The following is a 24,512-nucleotide window of genomic DNA, read 5'->3' on the forward strand; positions in this document are numbered from 1 at the left end:
ATTGCTTTTTATGTATGAATGCATGTGCACATTTACATATTATAGAGAGAGCTATATTATATCTCAGTTTTTAAGATCATGATGTCTGAATGTTTTTCCATATTTCTGAGGTGTTGACATCAGATATAATTTTTTATGTCTACTCAGCAGGAAATGGATAGTATTTCTGTATCATATTTACTGGAGGAACAGCCAGCTGAAGAGTGAGATTTGCTGTTGAGCAGCCTGAAACTGGGAAGTCATGCAGAAAATCAAGGTATGACCTGTTTGAAAGATAAAAGAGCAAATTCTTCGAATAGAGTAAGAAGGCAGGATGTTGATAAAGCTTTCAAAATCCTCCCCTTTTCTTCAGCAGAATTAATCTTGTCCTGCTACAATCTGGCTTCAACTGTTCCCTCTATTTTTAGTTACTGATCCTAGCCAGTCCTCAAATAGCTCAGAGCTGGTGTTGTTTGTGTCTGATGTAAAACTGATACAGACTTTGTTGGCATTTTCATTCATGTTTCATAATCTTCTCCAGTGCATACACAAAGACGATTCTTAAGTGTGCTGGGAGGGAATATTTTTATTGCTGGGGACTAGATCAGATCCCCATAGTTTGACACTTAGGGTGCTCCTCATTTGATCATAAAGGAAGAAATAAAAACATTTTAGTGATACTATAGTTATTTACATTTAGTTGCAGAGAGGAGTCACAGTTAAGATCAGGAAGCTTCCCCTTCAGACTTGTTAAGGGCAATCTCAGAGTTTCTCTCTGATTCGTGTACTAAGTTCTTCATACCATCTGTATGCCATGAGAAAGAGCCTGTGAGATGGAAGTAGTGGTTTAATTTGCCCTTTGAGAAAAACATTAATTTTAAAAAAGGCCATTAAAGAGCTTTTCAAATGTCATTGATACAAATTTTGGTTCCACAAAAGAGAAAGAGTATGTATGTAAGACATTGCAGGAGGTTTTTATTGATCAATTAAATTAAAATAGGCACAGTGGGGAACAAATCTACCAATAAATTTGTGAATAAATCCATTAGTATTTCCTTATGAAGCACTCATATCTCTAATTGCATTACTTTTTTTTCTACGGTGATGTATGTAAGGAGGCTAATTAATACAATTTAAAAGATCTGGTAAGAGTTAATTTTTGAAATAAGATTTTTCTTCTTTTCTATGAAATGATACATCATTTCAAACATTATAGATTATCAGATTTAGAAAATTGGAATGTAGTTATTAATTTTTGTTCTGTGTCTCTGAGAAATGCATTCAGCAATCCATACAATATTCCTGCATTCTTGTTCCTTTAACTTCACATAGGCATAAAATACTCCAAAATGAAACTGGTTGTTGAATGCAAGCACATTCAGCTTTACCTGTAGAAAAGATGAAACAAGTGTTAGGATAAAATATCAAGGAAGGTGAATGGGATTTTTATATGGTAGATTAATGTTCAAGATTTCTTGCAGCTTTGCAACCATGATTATATTTAGCAATCTCTTGAGTATCAGTGTAATTGAAATGTCATCTGTGGAATAATTTTGGTAACTGAGTACAGCAATATTACAGGAAATGAAACACAGTGGTGAAATAACTTCTCTAGTAGATTGCTCAAAAGAAATTTAATTAAGTGGTGTTTATGAGATAGCTTTTGGAAAGGTTATCAGGACTGATAGCTGTGTAAAGAGTCCTCAGAAGAATGTTAAAGGATTAATTTCATTTAACAAGGTAAATTCTTCTATTTTGATTCAGCCAGATGTTGACGGCCATCAAAAATCCATGTTCTTGAACAGAAAGCAGTAGACAGTAGAGTAGAATCAAAAGCCTGGTACCTCATTATTGTTTTAATTTTAATTCCATGTGAGTAACATTCATTTTTGTATTTTAAGGCTAGAAGTTTTACCTCATGTTCAAAAAATGCGTCTTCCAGGGTCTTTTCTCCAGTGCCACTCCCTACACCTTCAAACACAGCCTTGTATTCCTAAAAGCACAGACAACCACTGTCCATGGAAATAAGGTACTTTTGCATTCTGTGCAGCACAGACACCTTACATTACTTTGTAAATTAATCTTAGTTAAGTAATCTTTCTGTATAGAAGACATCCTGTATAGACCACAATTCTACATAAATCAAAAGTTAAAAGCATATAATCAGCAAAAAAAAAAGAAAAATCACATTTGTTCTTGTATTTCTTGTCATCATTTCTAACAATTTAAATTAATTTGCTGAAGGCACTAATAGAGACTTATTGTAGAATGACATGTGACCTTTCACTCCTTTGGGCAGAGAGCACTGAATTTCTTGTACAAATAGTATCCATCAGAGCCAGAGCTCTAAATGGAGGCAAAACACTGAACTCTGATCATCACATGGCTGCTCCTTTTATTTCCAGTAGTCAGTTGGATTTGCCTTACCTGCATTAATACTGTATCCAAATCCATTAGTCTGATTTGTCATCCTGGAGTATCCTGTGCAGATCATTGACTTGATTTCTTAGGTGTTATGTTTCTGTGTAATTTCCTCTCTGTGTGTTTGGTTTGTTTTTCCCTTAAAGTAGGAGTGTAGTAGAGGTCTACTACAATGGTTCCCAAATTCATCTGAATAACCCACCATCTCATGAACAGTCTTGCTCCGTGCCTCATTGACATGGTAACTCATGATTAAAATATTCTCTTTATGCACAGGAGCAGATGCACAGCTTCACCTTTGTGGGGGTTTTTTGTGGAAAAAGCATTAGACATTTTTTGTGTACCTACTTAAAGGTAGCTTAAATATTATGGTTAGACAGAGTACAGCAGTTAATTTGTAGATCCAGTATTGCAGATTACTAATCTTTAATAACAACAATATTTGCATCAATATTAACATTTTCATCTATCCTTTGAATATATTAGTGATTTTGAGAAAATGTTTCAGAAGGGAATTTTTATGGTATACTGGCAATAAATCAGGTTTGACTGATCTGTGACATGAACTGTTTGTCAGCTCGGTTTAAAATGCTGTATGGCTGGCTATGCTCCAAAATCTTGGAGGCAGAAGCAACGAAGTGAAACTCAGTTTTGGGAGAGTTAATGGAGTAGGAAGAGTTTTAATTACTAGATGTGATTTGCTCTTACTTAAACATCCCTGTAAGAGGAACTTTGTACTGCACTAATGTAATAATGTCTTATCTCAATCTTATCTCTTCATATCAAAAGTCTTTGATCCCATACACTTTTTTATGGGAACTTTAGTACCTCTGCTGATTTTTTTCCTCCCTCAAAAATTCTTTTAACTTACACGTATAATCTTAACAACTTTGCTGATGTCAGGAGATGCTAATGAACTATTTTTATATTCACTTTTTGTTTTAATAAATTAGTTTACATACTGCATAGTATTCTGCAACACACTTCACTTGCTCATAGTCATCTGCATTGGCCAACAGGTGCAAGCCTTCTGGATAAAGTTTTCCACAGGTTGGATACAGCTTCTCTCGGTCATCTTTACTCAGCTCAGTGCCAAATGAATTAATGGTGATGATAAAAGCACGTCTGTCTGCCTCAAACTTAATATGCAAAACAAAGAATAAAGAGGTATTATTAGACATCTCATTCTAAATTAGGGTGGGCATAATCTGGGGTTTTTTTAGTAAGTCAAATGGAAATGTAATTTTTTTTAAAAAGTCAATTTGAGAGCATTGGACACATACCTTATTTTTGAAATTGTAAATTCTCTCTTCTTTGCAAGTATGCATTAAATTTTGACTAGAAAATCAAACAAGATTTTGCAACTACAGTTTTTATTCTTGATTTTTGTTCTAAAAATATAATTTTTGCTGATTCCTCATTTCCCTGCTTAGTTACCCAGATGTTGACAAGAAAAAATATCTTCACACCCTCATATTTAAGATTATGCAATAATGATCTTATAAATAAAACTGATAAAGGAAAGGACAAAGAATCAATAGTACTGCCTGTAATTGAAAGTGGTGTTGATAGTAAAAGTTGAATGAAAATCCTAAAAAAAGGTAGTTTCTCAATGCACATATTTAAAATGATAATTTGATAAGGAGAAGGGGGTCGTTTACTTGCAAAGTTAAAATTTGAAGTGGTTCAAATAACAGTTAATTTTTAATATATAGAATGAAAGGCTATATTTCTTCTGTCAGGTTTAGATGTCTGCAGTATCTGTATTTTCACTACAGAAGCAGACTGAAAGGCAATCCAATGTCTAGATCTCAGGTTCTTATTTTGTACAAGGCGAAATTTCACTTACCATTCTTATAGTATGACTGAAAAATGCAGTAGTAAATAAAAACAATCTTTTCTGCTGTCTTGAGATCTAAATTGACTCTGGTTTAGTTCTTTCCTTTATTCCTTGCTTTCATGTTTTAAGAACAGCAGAGCCCTTGCTAATTGCAGGGATTACACAGGGAAAATCTTCCAAGAGAAGAAAATATGGTATAGGCACATTTTAGGAGGCTAAAAAATTTCTTATGCTGTGAATATTTGAGCAGAGAGGTGTTTTTTTTTCATTTGAATAATAAGGCTGCATTTGCAACACTAGTTTGCCACTTTAGCAAAAGCACATATTCACATCTACTCTTGTGTATGGGAACAGACAATAACAGGAACTCGCTACTCGCTGGTGCTGACTTCAAAGTAAGGGAAAGGAGTAAACAGTAAAGAAGTAATGAGAAGAAAATAAGCATGCTTGAAAAGTTTTCTAGCTAATGAATAACAGGGTCAAACTTCACTACTTAATAAAAATAAGCCTATTAGACCTACTGAAACCATTTTAGAAGGACAAATGCTTTCTTTTTTTTTTTTAACTTGTTAAAGCCATGTAGAATCTAGCTGTTAGATGTGTAATATTTTGTTGATAAAAAACGTTGGAGGCAATTGCAACTCATGGTAGCAGGTGTGGGTTCTGCTTCTGGTGGCTTCCAGTTTGAGAAAATTTTCAGGATAACTCCCATCCCTACAGACCTCATTCAATTCATCAAATTATTGGCACATGAGTGTCTCCACAGAGAGTAAGGCCACAAGGCAATTACTTGGGTGGCAGTCCATTTGATTGCTGCAGGTAGAGGTGTAGTCAGAGGATGACAATTTCCTTAGTGCGTGTTTGCATGTGAGAGACTGCTGGTTCAGAATTAGCACGGGGCCATGCTGACAGACACAGCTCTAGCTGCAGTGCAATGCAGTCCTGCAGTTTCCTGCCAGAATCAGGGCTGGACATGCAGCATGTGCTGTCCGCCGTGGAAAAGAGATCATCAGTACTCTTAATATGGAAGTTTGGCACCACATGTGGTAGTCAAGGAGCTGGGGAGCTAAATACCTCAGCCTCATTCTGTAGGGTCAGGTTGGTAGTCTTACATATAAGATTACAAAATAAATAGCAAGTATTTGTTTGAATAATTTAACTTGTGGGTTTTTTGTGAATCCAACCATCAGCAGTCTGTTCTATGTGTCTCTTCAGGGTAATAAAATGTTATAGAAAAGCAAATCTTCTATAGAAAAGTTTATCCTCCTGGCTGATTGACATTGGATAGGGATTTTAAAGAAGCTTATCACAGGCTAAATTGTTACCACTGATATAAAGGGAGTTTTATCAGATGCTTAAACTAACATCGGTAAGTAATCTGCACTGTGCATGAATTTCTATTTAGAAACTAACTTTCTGAAAAATCTGAATCAACTATGCCAGCCAATCAGCCAGTCTCTTGATTTTTCTTTTCACTAAAAGTCAAAATATTTAATTTCTCTTCAATTTAACTTGATTAAGAGCATTTTGTTTAGAGCATAAATTGAAATGTTGTGACCTGCTTAATTAAAATAGAAAATTGCAATATCTTTTAGGATTTTTTTTGTAAAATGTAATTCAGACACATTCTTCCCTCAAGAATGAGCTCCCAGGGTTATTATCTCTCTTCTAAATGCAAACTTTCAGTATGATGACATCAGCCCTCGGTAAATTTTTTTTTGGTTTCCAGGGTGTAAAATCGCTTATCCAGAAAAAAAGACTCCTGGAAGCAAGTGGGTGGTCTGGCTGTCAGCCTCTGCAAAGAATTGTGATAGACTAAGTAAGAAAAAAAAGAAAAGGGGACCTGAATGCTGAGAATTCAATTTTAGAAATTTCTGCATCTTTTATTAAAAAAACAAAGACAAAAATATCATTCACTAGATGCATGTATGCTTTGGCAGGAGGACATTAGGAACTTTGTTTGCCATGGAAAAAATATTAAACTTTGCTGAGTTGAGACAAAAATATAACACAGAATGTTCAACTTTTTATGTGACACTAATTCCAAAGGTGATTCAAGTCTAACCTTAATGACTAATTTTAATAGGAGAGTAAACAAACGTAGCAGTACCATGAAGCTTGAAGATTATTGATTAGTAAATAGACAGTAATGCCAGGCTTTAGCTATCCCAAACTCAATAGTCAACATTTTTTGGTTTTCTACATAATGGGGAGAAATGTTAAAGGGCAACAGGTTGAGATTGGTGAACCATTTCTTCTTTTCTGTTCTCTGATACAGAAAAATATTAACTGAGACAGGATTCTCCTTAGTAATGGTCTAGCTGCTTTTCTAGTAAAAAAGTAAAACTCATCCTTGAATACACTATTTATTACATCTTAGGAAAAACCAGGTATATTTAGAGGAGAAGCAAACATTTCACAGATACTTTGCAAATGGAGAGAAATTGAACAGAAAAACAAAGTGAGACAATTATGACAACATTGTGGAGTACTTTAATGTATAAAGACTGAATGTTTCTTACCTCAAGAATAGGTCTCATTATTTCTGCTGTAGTACCACCTTGTTTTTCACAAAACTTATAAAATGCCTCAAGATAAGACTACACGAAAGAAGAAGAGAAGTATTTTAAATACGGCTTGAGACCTGGACCAGGATTGCACATAGCCATGAACCTCATTTTTAAATACTTCAATTAACTTTGATAGTTCCACCCATAATTTTAAATTTTAAGTATGTGCTTAAGTACTTAGTTCAAATGAAAGTTGAAATGTTCAAATGCAAATGTCTTGTTTTTACAATTTGAGATCAAACGTTTTCAAAAATTGTAATAAGAAAAATATTATGTTTTACTTGCTCTTTAAAGAAGGAACTTACTGAGTTCCATTGAGCTTCCACTGCATAATAAGCAGATGGCTAAAGGAAACTCTTCATTTATAGTGTGTGGAGGAGGGGATTTGGGCATATGCCACGGATGTTGGGCCAGCAGGATGAGAATACACAAACTAATCCCTGCTGCTCTACCCTAAACCCTGGATTAGGACAGAACAGCAGACAAAGCTTCTGTAATACTGGTCTGCAGAGACCTCTGGTCTATTAAGGATTCTGGCATCTGCACCCACTTCAAAATACCTGTGCAGGAAGGACACTAAATATCTGAGATGCTGTTCTGCCTGCCTCTCAGTCTCCCAAAATACTGTATTAGAGAACATTTATGTTAAAATGCATTTGCCACAACTTCACACAATCTTGTTATAAGCTGTCACTACCTATGCAATTAAGTGAATTTTAAGCAGACACATCTCAAGGGGGATCTACTGCATGGAATTATGCATTAGGTTCTGTATACTGCTATCTGATAGTAGAGCAGAAGCAATTGATCACATTGACAGCTGAAGTAAAGGAGAAATTATCTATTAATAATTTCATAGTGTTTGCAGAATGGTCCCCCAATAGTCAGATGAGCAAGAAGAAAAAAAATAGATTTGGTAAGTGTTAGTATATGGATATCCATACAGGATAAAAGAATCAAATGTGTATGTTACCAAACTGGAAAAAGTATCTTGTATAGTAGTACTGTGAAAGAATTAAAATACATTAAAAATTAACATAGGTAAGCATAATTGATGTTGTATTGAATGAGAGAATTAGTAAAAGTTTCAAGAATTAAAAATCAGCTTTGGAATTTATAAATATCATTTGTAAGACAAACAGAATTTTTTTTTCTTTCCCCCTAGTACAATCAGATCACTGTAAAAATACTTCCTGCAATCTGGGGAATCCACTGTGAAAGAAAGATGATAAAGATTTTGAAGAGAATGTGCCAGGAGGAACCTTTGATGGATTGGAGTATGTATAGCCTTTAAAGAGACCATTGTAAGAGTAGTGACCTGTGTGCTAAGTACTTTGAAAATGCTCACGTTAAATGCATATACTTGCAGCACTGTGCTGCAACAATGCTAAAAATTGTTTTTAAAGTAAGAAAATTATACAAAATCCCTAAGTAAAAATCATGTTAGCTAGACTCAAAACCATTAGACCCTTTCAAATCTCATCTTCCTTATATAAATAAAGATAAATGTTATCCAAAAATCTGCCTAGACTCACTCAGGAGGTAAGAGTTCTCTGGCATTCAGTGGCTGAGTTATTCGTAAACAAATCTGGAACCGGATATTAGCTTGACATCTAGAGTATTTTCATTAATGAGATATTAAATTAGAATTTGGATGCAGACCTAAGATTTGAAAAGTCCCCAGACAGTGGAGTAGAAATAGAAGCAGCTGGGTTTCATTCCTGGACTTGAAATCCACCAGATGACCTTAGACAGCTTGCTTTATATTCCCGTACTTCTGTTTCCCCATCCATAAAACAGGGTTAATGATACTGACCTGCTTTGCTGAGACGTTTGATAAACCCCAAATATTATCATTTTGTTTCAAAGACTTGCCTTGTACAGTTTGTTGCGCATTATTTCAATGTTCATTTCATCCAGGTCGTTTTCAGACAGACAGTCTTGAAAAAATGCAGCTGAAAGCAGAGTTTATAACATAGCAGTATAAATCTGCATGCTGATAATATGCATCTCCTGTCTATTGCTCTCTAGCGTGTGAACAAGGATCCAAGGGTTCTGTTGTACAAGAAAGGGTGATATAAAAGAGAGGAAGAAAAATCCGCTTGATTTTCCCCTTATCCTCCTATCCCCTCCTTTTTAATGAGAATCTGCAGTGAGGGGAATCAATCAGTGCTGCAGGCAGAGCCCAGGTCTCCAGAGAGAATCAAATGGGAATGCTAATGAAAGCCCTAATCTTCTCTAAAGTATATAGTTTGGATATTATGGAGATTTTCTAGTGAGGGATATGAAAAATAATTTTTGTCCAAAATCATGCAGGTATTTTGCAACTGTTAAGGAGAATCCTCTTGCCTATTTTCCCTTTTTTTCTCTGCGTATGTAGTGTGGGAAAGGCAACAGGTTGCAGCTGATAAAGGGCACAGGCTTTGACCTTGGCCATCTGTGCTTATGGGTCCTCGGCAGAACTGACTAAAGAGCAAGCTTTTGAGCAGGGAGGCAGTGGATGAATTTCACTTGTGCAGCTGGACCATTTAAAAATACAATACTCATAACCAAGGTGTGCCTCTCGCTGTTCCTGAGCTATCCCAGTGGGGCAGAACAGTACCATACGAAAATGTGTTTTCCTAAGCAGTGGCAATGGAAGATGGTATTTACAGAGAAGATGTGAGCCTGGCCATGTTTTGTGGTCTTATCCCTTCCTACATTTCCAGCATCGAGATTTCAACTAGAGAATATCAGGAAGTGTAGCCCTGAGAGCACCTTTCATTATCTCCTCAGAGATCTATTTGTCCCATGACTTTAAAGAGCTGATAACACTTTTTCTTTAATGAACTAGTTTAGAAAAAAAAATCCATAAATTTACTACCAGCTGTGAGAAAACAGTGGTTTAGTTTACCTTTCAAAAGTAGTTTTCTTCTGGCTCTTGGTCTTCTGAAGGATTTGGTAAGCAGCAGTTCATAAATCACTATGAACAAACCACTGCTTTAAGGAATCTGTAAACCGTGTCCGTATCTCTCATCAGCTTTGTCCACTCCAAACTGCAGTCTGGGCTTTTTAGTCTGTCTACACATGGCAGCACAGTCCATTTCAGCTGTCCTGCTCTGTCCCTTCTCAGATTTCACTGTACAGTGTGCCAGTGCCCAGGCACTGATGGGAGTGTGCTGTTGGGTGGCCTCTGTGAGGGAAAGGCAGGACTGCGCTGTGCTGGACACAGGCAGCTCCAGCTGGGACCCAGCAAGGGCACAGCCCAGCCCCTCAGTCGACCAGGTGTTTCTGAAGGGGGCCTACATGAAAAACAAACTGGGACTTTTTATCAGGGCATGTAATGATAGGACAATGGGGAATGGCTTTAAACTGAAAGAAGGTAAGTTTAGATTAGAGGTTAGGAAGAAATTCTTTACTGTGAGGATGATGAGACAGGAATAGGTTGCCCAGGGAAGTTGTGGATGCCCCATCCCTGTAATTAACCAAGGCCTGGTTGGATGGGGCTCTGAGCAACCTGGTCTAGTGGAAGGTCCTTGCCCATGGCAGGGGTGTTGGAACTGGATGATATTTCAGTTCACTTCCTACTCAAACCATTCTATGGCTCTACACTCCCCCTGCTCCTTGAGACAGCTCTGCCTGTCTGGAGGGATGCAGTGTAACCTGCAGGGATAACAGGGTGGAGTGGAGAAGAAGAGCCTGGCATGAAGGAACAACAAAGGCTGGAGGGAAGGTATTTTCCCCAAGTTTCCCCAAGTTTTCACCTAAATGTTTCATGATTTTCTGTTTTTCTCCTTATATCTGGATCAGTAATTAATTGTGTCATACATGTATAAATCAGCAATAAATCAGGTTAATCTCCCCACTGATTTAGTCTGGTTTGCCTGCAGCAGTATTTTGTGGGTGATCTCAACTGACAATCTATTTTTGCACCTTTTTTCTCCCCCTCATTGTGCTGAGAGTAGAGGGTGAGAAAGTGGCTGGCTGGGAATTTTTTTCTGTCTGGGGCCAACCTATCACACCTTTTTGAGAAGCAGAACCCAAAACCTCTCAGAGTACTGAAGAGGACAGCACATAATGGTTTCATATACATTCAAATACGTCCACTTCTGTCTTATTCTGAGTGCCCTTCACAGGCTATTGGGTTTTGTTCGTGTTGGCTGCTACACCACATTGAGCAGAGTTTCATCTTAATTTATAATGTGACATCTCCAAACTTTACATTGCTTTGTGCTTAGATTTAGTTCTTTAAAAAAAGGACTTTTCTTTATATTTGAACCATGTCCAAATCTCAAGAGGGAATCTGCGTTCTACCACAACATCTAATAATTATTAGTAGCTGTCTGCTTGATCCTTAGTAAAGACATATTTTTTAGTATAATGTAGGTGTTGAAATAAAAATGTATATGTTTTAAATCAGTGACTACTTTGAATAGAAAATATATACATTGCACCTCTTGAGTAACATGTTTTTTTCTGAGTCTGCTACCCAAGGTGGATATAGAGGTTATTAATAAATGTTACTAGAATATGTTCTGAACACACCTGCAGATGTTCTTGATCTAAAGTTCAAGTTTTTTTTTACCAAAACACAGCATATACAAAGGGAAACATCCTGTTCTAAAGAGTACAGGATTAGTAATTTTGAGAAAAATAAAAGAAATAATTTAGTGGTTTTACCTAATGGTGTGTCAACCAAAATGGCATTGAAGAGTTCAGTGGGGTTTGAGGCAATGCTGACTGCTTCCATTTGCTCAAAGCTCCCCAATGGATGGCACTTGGGAACAAGCTCAGCGATGGGTCGCTGATGTAATGTGCCAGTTATTAAAAGAATTACGTTGTCAATCATATAGCTGTATCTGTATTGGAAAGAAAAAGTAAAAATAAGTTAATTTTATAATCAACTTTCACTTGAAAAAATAAAAACAAAAAATTTTTGAAAATTAGCCACAATACTAGAGTATTATCAGAATGCATGTTCATTCTGTATCAATAGCTCATCAAAAATCAACAGAAGTTTTTAAATAGCAAGGAGATAACATAGCACTAGTTTTAAACCTAATTTATATGAGAGATTTAGAAAATGGACATTTTTAAAGAAGGTGGTACTGACTCATGACTATAATAAGCATAACAGCTGAGATGTAGATTCACTGTAAAAAGTGACAATGAGTGGTATCCAAAGGAAATCACCCGAGCTAGCAACTTTTCAAGCTTGGGATTTTTAATTTCATATATACCATGGACAAAGAAGTACATGGGAATCTCGGCACTAAAACTGCAGAGTTCATGCAGTTGGTCCAATCTTAGGTTTTCTTCTCATTCAGCTTTAAACATCCTCCCATGAGGGAGCTAAGAACAGGCTCTTACAGATTTCTTCTCTATTACTTAAAGTTTTCTTTTGAGTAGAAGTTTTCTATCAGCTTCATACCAGTTTTAGTGTCAAAGGGGCTGATGAGTCTTGTCAGTGACTCGGAAATAGGAACATAATTCCTTTGAATGCCAGTCTTGAGTGTGCATTGTTGACTAAGAACACAGCTATAAACACACAGGGATTTATATGTTCTCACCCAAAATATGTAAAGAGGGCTTGAGGATCTGGTGGAATGGAATTAAATGTTTTGTGTGAAATATCTTAACCAGTATATCCATTATTTTAAAAAACCAATAGTGAGCAAAGGCTGTGCATACACATCTATACATTTATGTCAATGAGTGTGATAAAAGAAGTGCCAAAATCTTCATGCTTTCATTTTCATTTCCCTGAAACAAAATGTAAATATTGCATGCCCACAGGCATCCTAGGACAGCTTTAAGATCCTGTTAATATATCAGCCTAACATTGGTCAGCTACACATGACCAGAAAAAAAAATGATAGCTTCTTTTTTACTATAATAAAGCTGCTCCTTGAAATTTAGTTGAACAGTGCATTGTTCTTGTTAAAATACATTAAAATTATCAGATCAAGGGGAGTAAATAGTTAGGTTAAATATCATGCTGGTATTTTGCTAGTCCATGTTGTTATATTGTTGTAAAGCAGATCACTGTTCTTAAAGTTGTTGAAGTCATTCATTTGCAAGTTTCATCTATTCGTGATGGTATTGAGATCAGAGCTTTCTCTTCATCCAGCATCAAACAACAGCTGAACTTTCAAATAAAGCTACTTGCATCTAAGTACCTTGCAATATACCATATAAAGTCGTCCTGGTTTTTATTTATTTGGTTTGAATAGTATAAAAATTATGGCAGGTGTAGGATGTGTTGTCTTTCCCCCTTTAGAAAAGGTCTACACTTTGCTACATGCCTAGGAATTAAATCACTTCCCTGTGCATCATGAAATTGTTAATCTTGCATGAATCACACCCCCTCTCCCAAACATAGTTTTTCAACTTGTCTGACCTAGACAGTATTTGAAAATTTCAACCATTTTTAAATTAATTAATCTCTACCACTTCTTCTGCCACTGTTCACACAAAGAAAACTTCTGTTTTCTTCTGTTCTTTAAAATAATTAGTTGCAAAGACAACAACTCTTCATATAACATACAGTTTCAGAATTTATATTAGCAAGAAAAGCATGCAAATGTAGTAGTATCAAAGTAATTTTGCTGGCTTTAAAACTTAAATACAAATTCCAATATGTTTCATTTACGCTATTTAAACTGCTTCTTCTGTGTGGTAAGATATTTGGTAATATTACTTACGTGACAAAATTCAGAAAAGTGGCGAGTGGTTCAAAAGCATGGTTTCTGAAGTAATGAAATTCTGTGAGTAGTTTTGTTTTCAGTTTTTCATCGATGGTGGAAACAGTGAGAGGACCAGTTTCATTTGCCAAGAAATTGCCATAGTCTGTAGTCTGTAGATGCAACTTCAGGTCTGAAATTAAAATTCAGGAAAGATCATGAGCATAAACTGTCATATTGTCTGCAACCAAATTTTTTTTAAAGTTAATTTCTAATACACTTTTATATTAAGCAACTGATAATACTCTATTGAAAAGGTTTTTTTGCATAGCTATAATACAGGGTAAATGCAAAATTGATGCAAATTTGTACTGCCTTCTACCAGTAAGACTTTCTGCATACTATAGGAAAGACCAAATAATTTATGTCTTTGTCAGAAGTTTCACCATCAGCTTTCATTTTCAGACATACCAGATAGGCTGTTACCCACTACTGTCTCTAGTCCCTCCCTCATCACATTTGTTCAATGTTTCGATTTCACTGATTTGCACCATTATAATGCATCAGTTGTTTTGTCGCCTGCACTCTCATGGACTGGAGTAGGAATAATCCTTTAACTTTGGTAAGGTCTTAAATATTCCCATGAAACATCTAAATCTCAAGTACGATTATAATCTTCTGTTATCAGGCTGCCTGAAGAAGAGAAGGAAACACAATCTTGCCTGGCACACATTCTGGACTCCAAATGGATTCTGCAGTAGAGCACTTGAAAGGGGAGAGTTTACACTCTCTTAGCATTTCTGGTTTGGCTTTCTCTGATTTATGGCTGGTACTAGCAAATCCTAAGAAGCTGTTCCAGAAACTTGGGTCATTGTGACATTTTCTGTTTGAGCTCTCAACCCTGGTGACTGGGGAAAATGAGCTGTTTTGACCACAAAGTTAAAAGAAACTTTCATGATATCCTAGAATTAATATGATGAATTTTCTCTGCTAGCCCTTTTTTACCATGAGACATAAGCAAGCATTTGAATAATTTCTTGCTGTCCAAAGCAGTTTAATGTTTTCTTTTAGAAAAGGCCCCACTGCAATCCATAATTGTGTTCAAATGCTATATTAAAACTAGTTTAAATTATAGATTGGGATTCTATTATATGATTTGGGCATGTCTAATAATTAGATTTCTATGTGAAATTTGAACTGATAATTAGGGAAAAGGACAGCAACACTCCCACTGATGGAAATATGGAAGTTAATTTGCAGTTAGCAAGGTAAGCATTTATCAGTACAGTAGCTACTTTTGCCTATTTCCCTATGTGTATACTTCCTCAGTATGCAATAAGGCTGCCTACACTGAGACTTAAAGCAAAAGAAGTAGTACAGTGTGAAGCAGACTCCTACGTTTAGCGCTGTAGCTTACTGAGATAAACTTCACAGAGTCTTCTATGCAAGTTGGCTGCCTCTCAAGGTTGCCCAGAGTCCTGACCAATGTGGCCATGAATGTTTCCAACTTCTCTAGGCAACCTCTTCTAGTGTTTAACCACCCTACCTCTTCCTTATATTTAGTCTAAATCTATTCTCTTTTAGTTTGAAGCCATTGCCCCTTGTCCTATTGCTACAGGCCCTATTTAAAAACTTGTCTCTATCTTGCTTGTAACTCTCCTCAAGTACTGAAAGTTGGCAATAAAGTCTTCCTAGAACCTTCTCCAGGATCAACAGTCCCAAATGTCTCAGCTTTTCCTGGTAGGAGAGATGTTCCATCCCTCTGATAATCTCTGTGGCCCTACTCTGGACTCAGTCCAGCAGGCCCATGTTCTTCCTGGGCTGAGGACCCTGGAGCTGGACACAGTACTCCAGGTGGGGTCTCATGAGGGTAGAGCAGAGGAGGAGAACAATTTCCCTCCCTTGCTTTAGATGCAGCCCACGATACAGATGGTTTTCTGGGCTGTGAGCACACATTTTCAGCTCATGTCTGACATTTTGTCCAAGAGTAGTAGACATCCAAGTCCCTTTCCACAGGTCTGCTCTCAATTCCTTCCTGCCCCAGCCTGTGTTGATACCAGGAATTGCCCAACCCAGGTGCAGGACCTCACCCTTGGCCTCATTGAATCTCGTGAGATTCCCATGGGCTCACTTCTCCAGCTTTGCTGGGTCCCTCTAAATGACATCCTGTGCCTCCGTTGTGTCAACTGCACCACTCACTCAGTTTGATGTCACCTGCACCACTCAGTTTGGTGTCACATGCACCACTCACTCAGTTTGATGTCACCTGCACCACTCAGTTTGGTGTCACATGCACCACTCACTCAGTTTGGTGTCACATGCACCACTCAGTTCGGTGCCACCTGCAAACATGTTGACAGTGCATTCAATCCCACTGTCTGTGTCACTGATGAAGATATCAAACAGGAATGGTCCCAAAAAGGACCCTTCAGGGGCACTGCTCAGCACTGAGCTCTCTCTGGACTTTGAAGCATTTCCCACTACTCTCTGGATACAACCACTCAGACAGTTCTTTATCCCCCAAATATTGCCTATTCATCAAATGCACATCAAATCACATAACACACTTAGAAAAAGTCATACTTTCAGTACCGACTTCCATGTAGGAAGAGGAGAAATAGAATACAAATATGAAAAAAGAAACACAATTGGAGAAAGAGGGAAAGGTAAGCAAGATTAAGAGAAAAATAAAAATGCAGTTATACCCAGAAATTAGTCTATGTAAGATGAAGTTTTTAAAATTTCATTAATATTTTGATTTTACACCCACATTTCCTGTGAAAACTTTCCTACTTTTCTGCTTTTTTGTTGCAAAGAGTACAAAAATACTTGACATATGCTGAGATTAGAAAATACTATATCAGATGCAGAGCTCAATCACTTTTCTCAATTCCTTTTCAGATGAACCACAGATATCTACTTTTAGCCACACTGTGTAAATGCCTTTCAAACACAGTACTTTACAGGGGTTAATTACATAAAGCAGATTGTAAAACCCAAATATCAGCCCCAAGTATTGACCATTCTGAAATGTGATTAACATCATCATAAGATGAACAGAAACAAAAACCTGCTGATTGAGGTTTCACAAGACTTTCTTACTCTTTCTCAGTTATCTGATTTGAGTGCCTTCATAAACCATACCTTAATATAAGGCATGAAAAATATTAGCTATAATTCATTAAATAGCCTCACCCCTCTCCCAAAAGCTATGGAGGAAATGTTATACCCAGGAATGTTGGGTTTAAAACCCTGTCAGTTACACAGCCTGCTTTATAGATGTATTCATTTAACTGAATAAATATGCCAACATGCATACTGCATGTAAGAAAAAATATTCCACTCTATCTCACGGTCTAGGCCAAAACAATCATCCACAAGCTCCAATATCATATAATATCAACCAGAAATGTCATAATCAGGGTTCACATCAAGACAGAGTTCAGTGCAGCTCAGAGACTGAACTGGTGGACCTAAATTATAGTCCTGTCTTTGCTGCTGGCATAAATAAGGCCTGGGAACTATTGCTGTCAGACACTTGCACTAGTGACATGACTTGGTGACTCAGCAGGAGTAGATGGCTGAGCATTACAGGGCCTCAGACATTCCTGTTCACCAAAACCTTTTATTGATGGTAACTGCTCCTTTGCTCAGGGTCTCTTGGAGACCTACACAAGACTCTGGCCTTTGTCCTAAAGATCCCTAGGGAAGAAAATTCCTGTATTTCAGCTGTCATCCATTCATTTTGATTGTCATCCATCTGCATTGTATATTTCCTCATTAAATTGCATGCAGGATAACAACTTATAGGAATTACGTGAGTTTATTCACAACTGAATAGCAAACAAACACAATTAACTAAAGACTAAAAGGAATTAGAGCACAGAGGGAGACTGGTTTAAGATGATTGCAGTTAAGACAGGAATGATCCTGATCAAAAAGAAAGACTATTGTGAGAACTTTAACAAAATGTTAACCTAGTCTCTTGGCATCAAATTCATGGTAATTTGTCTGACCCCTCACTTTGATAACAATAACCAACCAGCTGCAGTTTTCTTTCTGTTAACACTGTTATTTCAGCCACCATGTGCTGGCAGGCCCTGGCTCTGGCAAGTTAAGTAAACTAGTGTCAGTGATTCTGTCCGACCCAGAGTTCAGATGTTTGTCCTTCTGTGACCTACCCTCCTTTCTACAGAGCAGAAGTCTTTCTATCACAGAAAAAAAAGCAAGAGAAGAACAAAACAGTGCATTTAAACACCTCCACACTCCCACAGCCCCACATTCTTCAAAACTGTCAGCAAGGTTGCTCTGGGAACCTCATTCCCTTAAAACAGATGATGCCATAGGACCAAACCAGCATGAGGCTGCTCCATGGAAATCATAGTTCAACCAAGCTGAAGAGGATGTCTAAATGGAGCTGAAAGCCTCTCCTCCTGTTGGTATGGCCCTGAATTGAGAGGACACAGTGGTATCATTAGTCTGTTAGCAGTCTTCTTTTTTAATTTCCATTTTGCTTTTGCACTTGCTCTGTGATTATCAAGCAGATGTAAAGTACTAATCTAAAGTTTTTCTTGTGGTTCTTCAGTAGTGATGTTATTTTTTCATCTCTAGAGATACCAAAACCACTCTGAAATTAAAAGATCTTTTTGCTTCTGTTTATGGGTTACTTTGAGTGGTTTTGATTTTTGTTTTCTGCTTGTTTGTTTTCCCATATTTATAGTGTTTTTAGCTTAGGTCATTTTTTGTGGTGTGATGCTAAGCCACAGAATACAGAATAGGGTAAATTTATTACCTTTCAATGTGAAGACATGATGGCACTTCTGAGAAAACCTCACATTACTACAGCACAGATCCTCTTGCTGAATATTTTAAATTTGAATCAAAGACAATGTATGAAATTTACTTTAGAATTTTACTTTAGGTAGGAGTCTGTGGGTTTGGTGCACTGTACACTTACAGTGAAAGTTCAGTACTACAGCATCCTACATGCGCAGAGAAATAAGTGTGTTTAGCATCATGTAGAAATCCATTATTTTTATATTTCTCATATTTTCATTATAAATATTACATTTGGTAGGTAAATGGTGGGAATCTGTTAGCTGTCTATAATAAGTACAAAAAAGTTAGTGGTGAAAGAGATGCAGCTGAATAGAGAAAAAGGGGAAGTGATGGTGGGTAGTAGAGGTGTGCTTGTAGGAGGGATGATGAAGGCTGCTGCTTCTATTGATGAAATAATTTGCATTCTGAAATTGAATGAACACTAGAAAAAATAAGTTTAAAAAATAAAACTAATTGTTATTCCTATTATAAATTAAGAATGGTTTTTATCTCTCTATTGTTACCTGTCCATCTGCTTCATACTATTAAAAATATTGAAGGTTTATATATCAGAAATATTTGAAAACTACCTCATGGTGGTAAGTAACTTCCTTATAGCTTGACTTAAAATTTATGGATTTTTTTAGCTATTCTAAACTTAACACGATTAAGTATTCTTTTGTGAAGGGTACAAATAATCCCTTTTGCTTATATGTTTTTAAGTCTATATCTTTTCTTCTTATTCAGAAGCAACCAGGATTTTTTTTCCTTCATGAAGCTTTGGATAACATAATTTATTGAGTTTGTTTGCAGGGAGAAGTGAAGTGACAACAGAGTTTAGTTATTCTACCAATCTGTTCTTTGTTTCTTTTATAGATGCTTGAAGCTGTTACCTTTATCCAAAGTCTGTATCCTTATGCAGCAGGACTTTTTCACTTAAACAATTAAATACTATATCAAGTGTTTCTGTAGAGTCTGTAAGTTGAATACATCACAAATGCTGGAACAAATGGGGTAAAGAAACAGTTGATTTTTTTCCAGCTGACATAAGGAATAGATTTCAGTTCTCAGAGTGACTGTATACATCTGTTCTGTGTGCCTGAACTGCCACTGTGTTTAATGGAGAGCTGGAACAGCTCTCCAGGTTATCAGCAGAAGCAGACACACGCACTCGGTCTGTTCAATAGTGTCTAGATTTCATTGACTGTACTGATAAACTCTTCTTTAACATATTCCTATAAGAGGAACTTTATTCTGCAGACAGGTAAATATCTACGTGCATTTCTTTAAATGCAGTTGTTTTAATCTGAGAGATGAATGGCAAGCAATCTTCCCAGACTTATGTTATTGCTTATATTAATAGTTTAGACAGCCTCAAAACTCTGTTGGATATGGGAATCATCATTCTTCCCTTTCTCTTACTCCAAACCCATTACTGCATGTACAAATCGGCCAAAGCTTAAAATAGAGAGAGCTTATTCATTCTCCTTCCTTTTCCAAACTGATCTAAGAGACTGCAAGTTATAGAAATGGAGTGTACAATCATAGCTTTTATTTTGCAGTCAGGAAAATTACCTTAATGTTCCTTTAGAAAGGTGATTTCTTCCTGTTGCGTTTTTTCCTGCCAGGTGTCTAAAGGTATATCATATGATTCTTTGGTCTGTCTTCATCAGTCTGTGACCAGTCTTGGCCAGAGAAAGCTGTTTTGGAAACTACTGTGTGTTCTCTTTATTACTGTGGCAAAGTCACCTTGAAAAGAGCTTTTTTTTTTCCTTTTTTTTTTTCCATTTCCCTAAGTTTTATATTTGTGGAGTATAGTTTTCTGTTCCTGGTAAGCAGAATCTTCACCACTGCCCTAAAACTCAGGAAGTAACAAATTACTAAAATCATGTATTTTAAAGAGAAACTCAGAGCCAAATAGCAAGCTTTTAACAAGATTTTGGAAACTGTTTTATACAGCTGAAATGGTATGAAAGTTGCAAACCTGAACTGTTCTACAGCATGGCTAAAATCTGTGAGAAGGTTGCCAATCTCCATGGGAGCTCTGTGGAAGAGATTTCTAATCCTTATCAGTAAACCAGAAAGCCCCATTGTCTGCATTGCTTAGCAAATTACAGCCTGCACACAAATCACAATCTATGGAAAGCTATTAACTTAAATATGAGAGCAGTTCTTCAAAGGACATCGGGGTTATCTCTGGGTTTAAGACAAACTCTCAGTAGTTCAGTCTTTTACCTTCCCTTCTTCAGAAACCTAAGCAACAGTGTTTCTTCCTGAATAAAATAAACCAGCACTTACCTTCTAGTGTCTCACACTGTGCTAAATTGACATAGTCCGCACTTGTCAAGATCCCACCTTTGAACCCTCGGACCAGACCCTCCAGGTAGCCATGGTCCACATTGAAGTAAAACTCTGAGTATCCTGGCATGGAGAAAAAAGATATTTAATCTCTCTTCTGGGTACTTGATGGCACTGAATATCTGCCACCAACTGTATTTCCCCTCTTTGGACAGAGTGACAAATAGTCACGGAGTTCCTGCCAGCCTATGATTGTGTTTTACCAACCAGTTTCTTCCTGTTTCTTGCTCCTACCATAGTTCCAGTACAGTTGATGCTTACACAACAACCAGCCAGTAAATCCAACTCCCTCCTGTCAAAGCCAGAATATGAACCTGTTATTGTTGGAAGAGAAGCCAAAAAGGAAGTGCAGGATTTAACCCGTGCTTGCAAGGATGCTCTGCACTGCTTGGAGAATGAGAAAGAACATTACAAAGCTTGAATAACACTGTATTATAAACAGGAAGTTATCTGAGAATACCTATAGAGGAAATATTTCTGCAGTAAAATAGTAGTCTGTGGTAGAACACAGTTTAGGAGACTAGATGGTTTGGTAGTGTCCCTGTATTGCTTCTTTTTTAACATTTTTGTTTGCTGGAAATTTTCTGCAGCTCATCTTTATCACCAAATATGTATACGAATTATAAGAACCTTCTAATAATTAGTGTGAACATTAGATGATGTGCAGAGGTGAAAGGTTTTTGTAGGGTTTGACTTTCATTGTCCTTGAAAGTCAGTATCCAGAAGTTGCCTCAAAACGATAGTTTGTCCCAGGGTGCCACCCACACCTAAAAACACACACTCATTTTACAGAGCTTTGAATATGTTTGGTGCATTGTGTTGGCTGAAGGCATGCACCATGGCTAGTCTATTGACATTTGTGCTGAAATGTGGTTACAGCAAGAGTTGTGAGTTGGCAGCTGGTGGGACAAGGCTGTGACTATGACACCTGTCCTAGGATGGGAGAAACTGATGAGACCTTGGTACTCACCAGATGATTCCTGTCTACACCACGTTGCTACTGGCACAGCATGGCTTGGAAGGCTACACGATGAAGCACAAGATGCCAGCATATTTGCTGCCAAAACAGGCACAACCTACCTGCTCTGGGAAGGTCACTAGCTGGCTGGTTTCTTGGCTGGATGGCCAGGAACCTCCAATGGGCAACAAGTGGCCACAAGCCACTGGGCAGCTATGCTGAGCCAGGGGAGTAATAAACTGCACCCTGAGAGTCAAATTAAAATTGTCTCAGGCTGGACATTATCCCACCTGTAACCTATGGCAGGGGAAATAATGACAGCATGTAAACATTTTGAAAAATCATGTGTTCAGACATGCAAACTGTATTTAGTTGGAAGTTCAATGGGGCCAAGAGTATTGGAGCTTGCTCCTCATATACTGGGTTTACAGTTTGAAGTCAGTCAGTTCTTGGCACTGCAGAGTCAACCCAGCTAAAGAAGGAGAAAATTAGACCTATTAAACAATAGAAACAAAACATTTCCCTCCCCCACACAAACAATTTGGTTTTGTCTCCCAAGTCCGCATACAGCAGTAGTCAGAACCTCCTAATGCAAGAAATTTTCAGGAGAATTTTGTCAATAATGTTTCAAAACTCAGAGAGACTTTTCAGGACACATGACTGCCATCAGTGCTTCCTTACTGACATGTGTCAATAACCACATTTTAACTTTAACCTGTTTTTTTGTTGCTGTCATCTGCTTTGTTCCAGCACGTTTCGCCCAACAGCCTCTGTTTTTCCCCTTTTCAAAGACGAGAAATGGGGAGAGCTGATAAATGATTTCTGTGTACACTGGGGGCAGCATGTGGGTTTAACCTACAGCTCTCCAAAGTGTGTGTTGTTGCATAAACAAGTCAGGTCCCACAGCTGCTGAACTCAGGCTCCCCCAGCTGCCACCACAGCGTCTCACAGACTGTGGCACACGCCCAGCTGGGGCCAGTCCAAGGCTGTGCTCCCGATGAGCTCCCAGAGCTTCAGACAGCAGAGCCAGTGCAGGAGTGGCTTTGCAATAAATCCTAAATTTAGTAAGGTCATGTTAATACTGCCTGGCAGGTGTAAATACCACCACTGGTGATCCTCCAGTGGGAAAGTACTACCATGGGTCTATAAATACTGATGGGACCATCACTTGAAGTATAATCATTCAGCCAAGTGGTCTTATGAAATCAGTGTAATTTTGAATGATTTCAGGAAACTGGAAAATCAGGATAAAGTCTTGAGCAATTTTATCTACTAAAGGATAAGGTGTCAGGTAATTTGATCCAGATTGATAGCCTGCATTTGGCAACATCACAAAATCCTCAGTTCTCTGATTTTTCTTGAAAGAAAAGCTGAGGAAAAGAGACAGCTTTAACAGCAATTTAAACACGATGCATATAGTTAGTTCATGCACTAAAATTTTACGCAAAAAAAAATATATTCAATATCTACTGCTGCAGTCTATCAATATAATCTTATTTCTTATAATGAGTGGCTTATATAGTTTCTTTTACACTTGTAGTGGGCAGTACAGTTTTATTAAATATTATTAGGTTTTATATTAATGATTTTATTTAGGCAGACCTGTCAATTTGCTTTAACAAATTACCATGTGAGAAAACACGATACTCTCACCTGCTATGTTCGTGGAGTGCAAAGGTTGAGATATTTTTAAAAGAATCTTTTAGCAGTGAGCTAAACAAATATTGATAGTGTGCTTGGGAGGAGGAGTTATTTCAGGTTAGGCAACATTAACAACACAAAGCTCTTCAGATCTAAGCATAGAATTTAACCTTTGGTACTGGAAGTTTTCAAGAGACTTTGATTCAAAATGCATATATTACTTAACCACAAGAGGTCATTATAACACTGCTGTAAGCCACTTCAGTTTTCACCTCCACTGAGAGAAACTTGGAAGGAAACATTAAAAAAAAAATTTGAGTATGTTTTCAGCTAATCTAAAATTAACAATCTTCCATATATTGATTATTTACTCAGAAGTGACAAACAAAATCCTTCCGTGTTACCAATGTTTTGGCTATATCCACAGATATTCTCTGAACTTCCTCTATTTTTTCTTTTTTTAACACAGTTAACAGCTCTTAGCCACGAGGTTAGTAGTGAAGAACAAATGACAAAGAATCAGCAGAAGAGTGAGTAAGTGGTGTTATATCACTGGAATTTGACTAAATCACATGAATTCAAGGTTACTCTTTTTTTTCATTAGAAGTATGTAAAGGTACTATTTTTTCATCTTGGAATCATGTTTAGAAGTCTCTATCAGCCTTAGCTGGCAGATCTTTGCTTTAATATTTGCAGAAACAAAATTCACTCAAGTCTTGCCCATGCAATTATTTACAAGATAATTCGCATTATGAGTGACACATTCACTGTTACCAGTATACCATGTTGCTTCAATATATGGGTGAAACAAATTTCTTTATTTGTCTTTATATTGACTCTTTATCTTTGGCTATGGGAGATTCCTTGATGCAATTTCCTATCCTGTCAGTGGAAAATGCTCCTTCCTTACTTGTAGATCAGAAGTGGTTTTAAAAACATAGCCTGTTTTCCCAGATGTTGCACACTCCCCCTCCCCCTCAAATATAGAATAATTTTTTCAGATTGGTTCTGTAAAAATAATGAGATGTGCACTACTGATATTAAAACTATTTTAATTTTCTAACACAATTTAATTATATATAAACAGATTTTGATTCTTTTGGAATGCTGTTTCTAGAGCAATTTTTGTTGCATATCTTTTTGCTGACATTGAAAAGCAATTACATCAAAACTCCCTAACCTCTGTAAATTCTGTAATGTTCCAGTGTCAATTTCTGGTGGGTGTGACCCATTCCTAAAAATCTTTCCAAGATGTGACCTGTTGA

General features: G+C 37.1%; 1 protein-coding gene across 1 annotated transcript; it reads right to left on the reverse strand.

The window, feature by feature from the left end:
- Positions 1-960: 960 nt before the first annotated feature.
- ATP6V0D2 (ATPase H+ transporting V0 subunit d2) lies at positions 961-20,794 on the reverse strand. Its single transcript, XM_058815698.1, has 8 exons — positions 20,589-20,794; positions 13,494-13,665; positions 11,470-11,648; positions 8,686-8,765; positions 6,763-6,840; positions 3,363-3,539; positions 1,895-1,972; positions 961-1,367 (listed from the first exon to the last, which is right to left on the reverse strand). The coding sequence occupies exons 1-8, from the start codon at positions 20,716-20,718 to the stop codon at positions 1,206-1,208; spliced, it is 1,056 nt and encodes a 351-aa protein (XP_058671681.1). The 5' UTR covers positions 20,719-20,794; the 3' UTR covers positions 961-1,205.
- Between the last annotated feature and the right edge of the window lie 3,718 nt (positions 20,795-24,512).

Source organism: Ammospiza caudacuta, chromosome 1 (assembly GCF_027887145.1).
Source record: "Ammospiza caudacuta isolate bAmmCau1 chromosome 1, bAmmCau1.pri, whole genome shotgun sequence".
NCBI lineage: Eukaryota > Metazoa > Chordata > Aves > Passeriformes > Passerellidae > Ammospiza > Ammospiza caudacuta.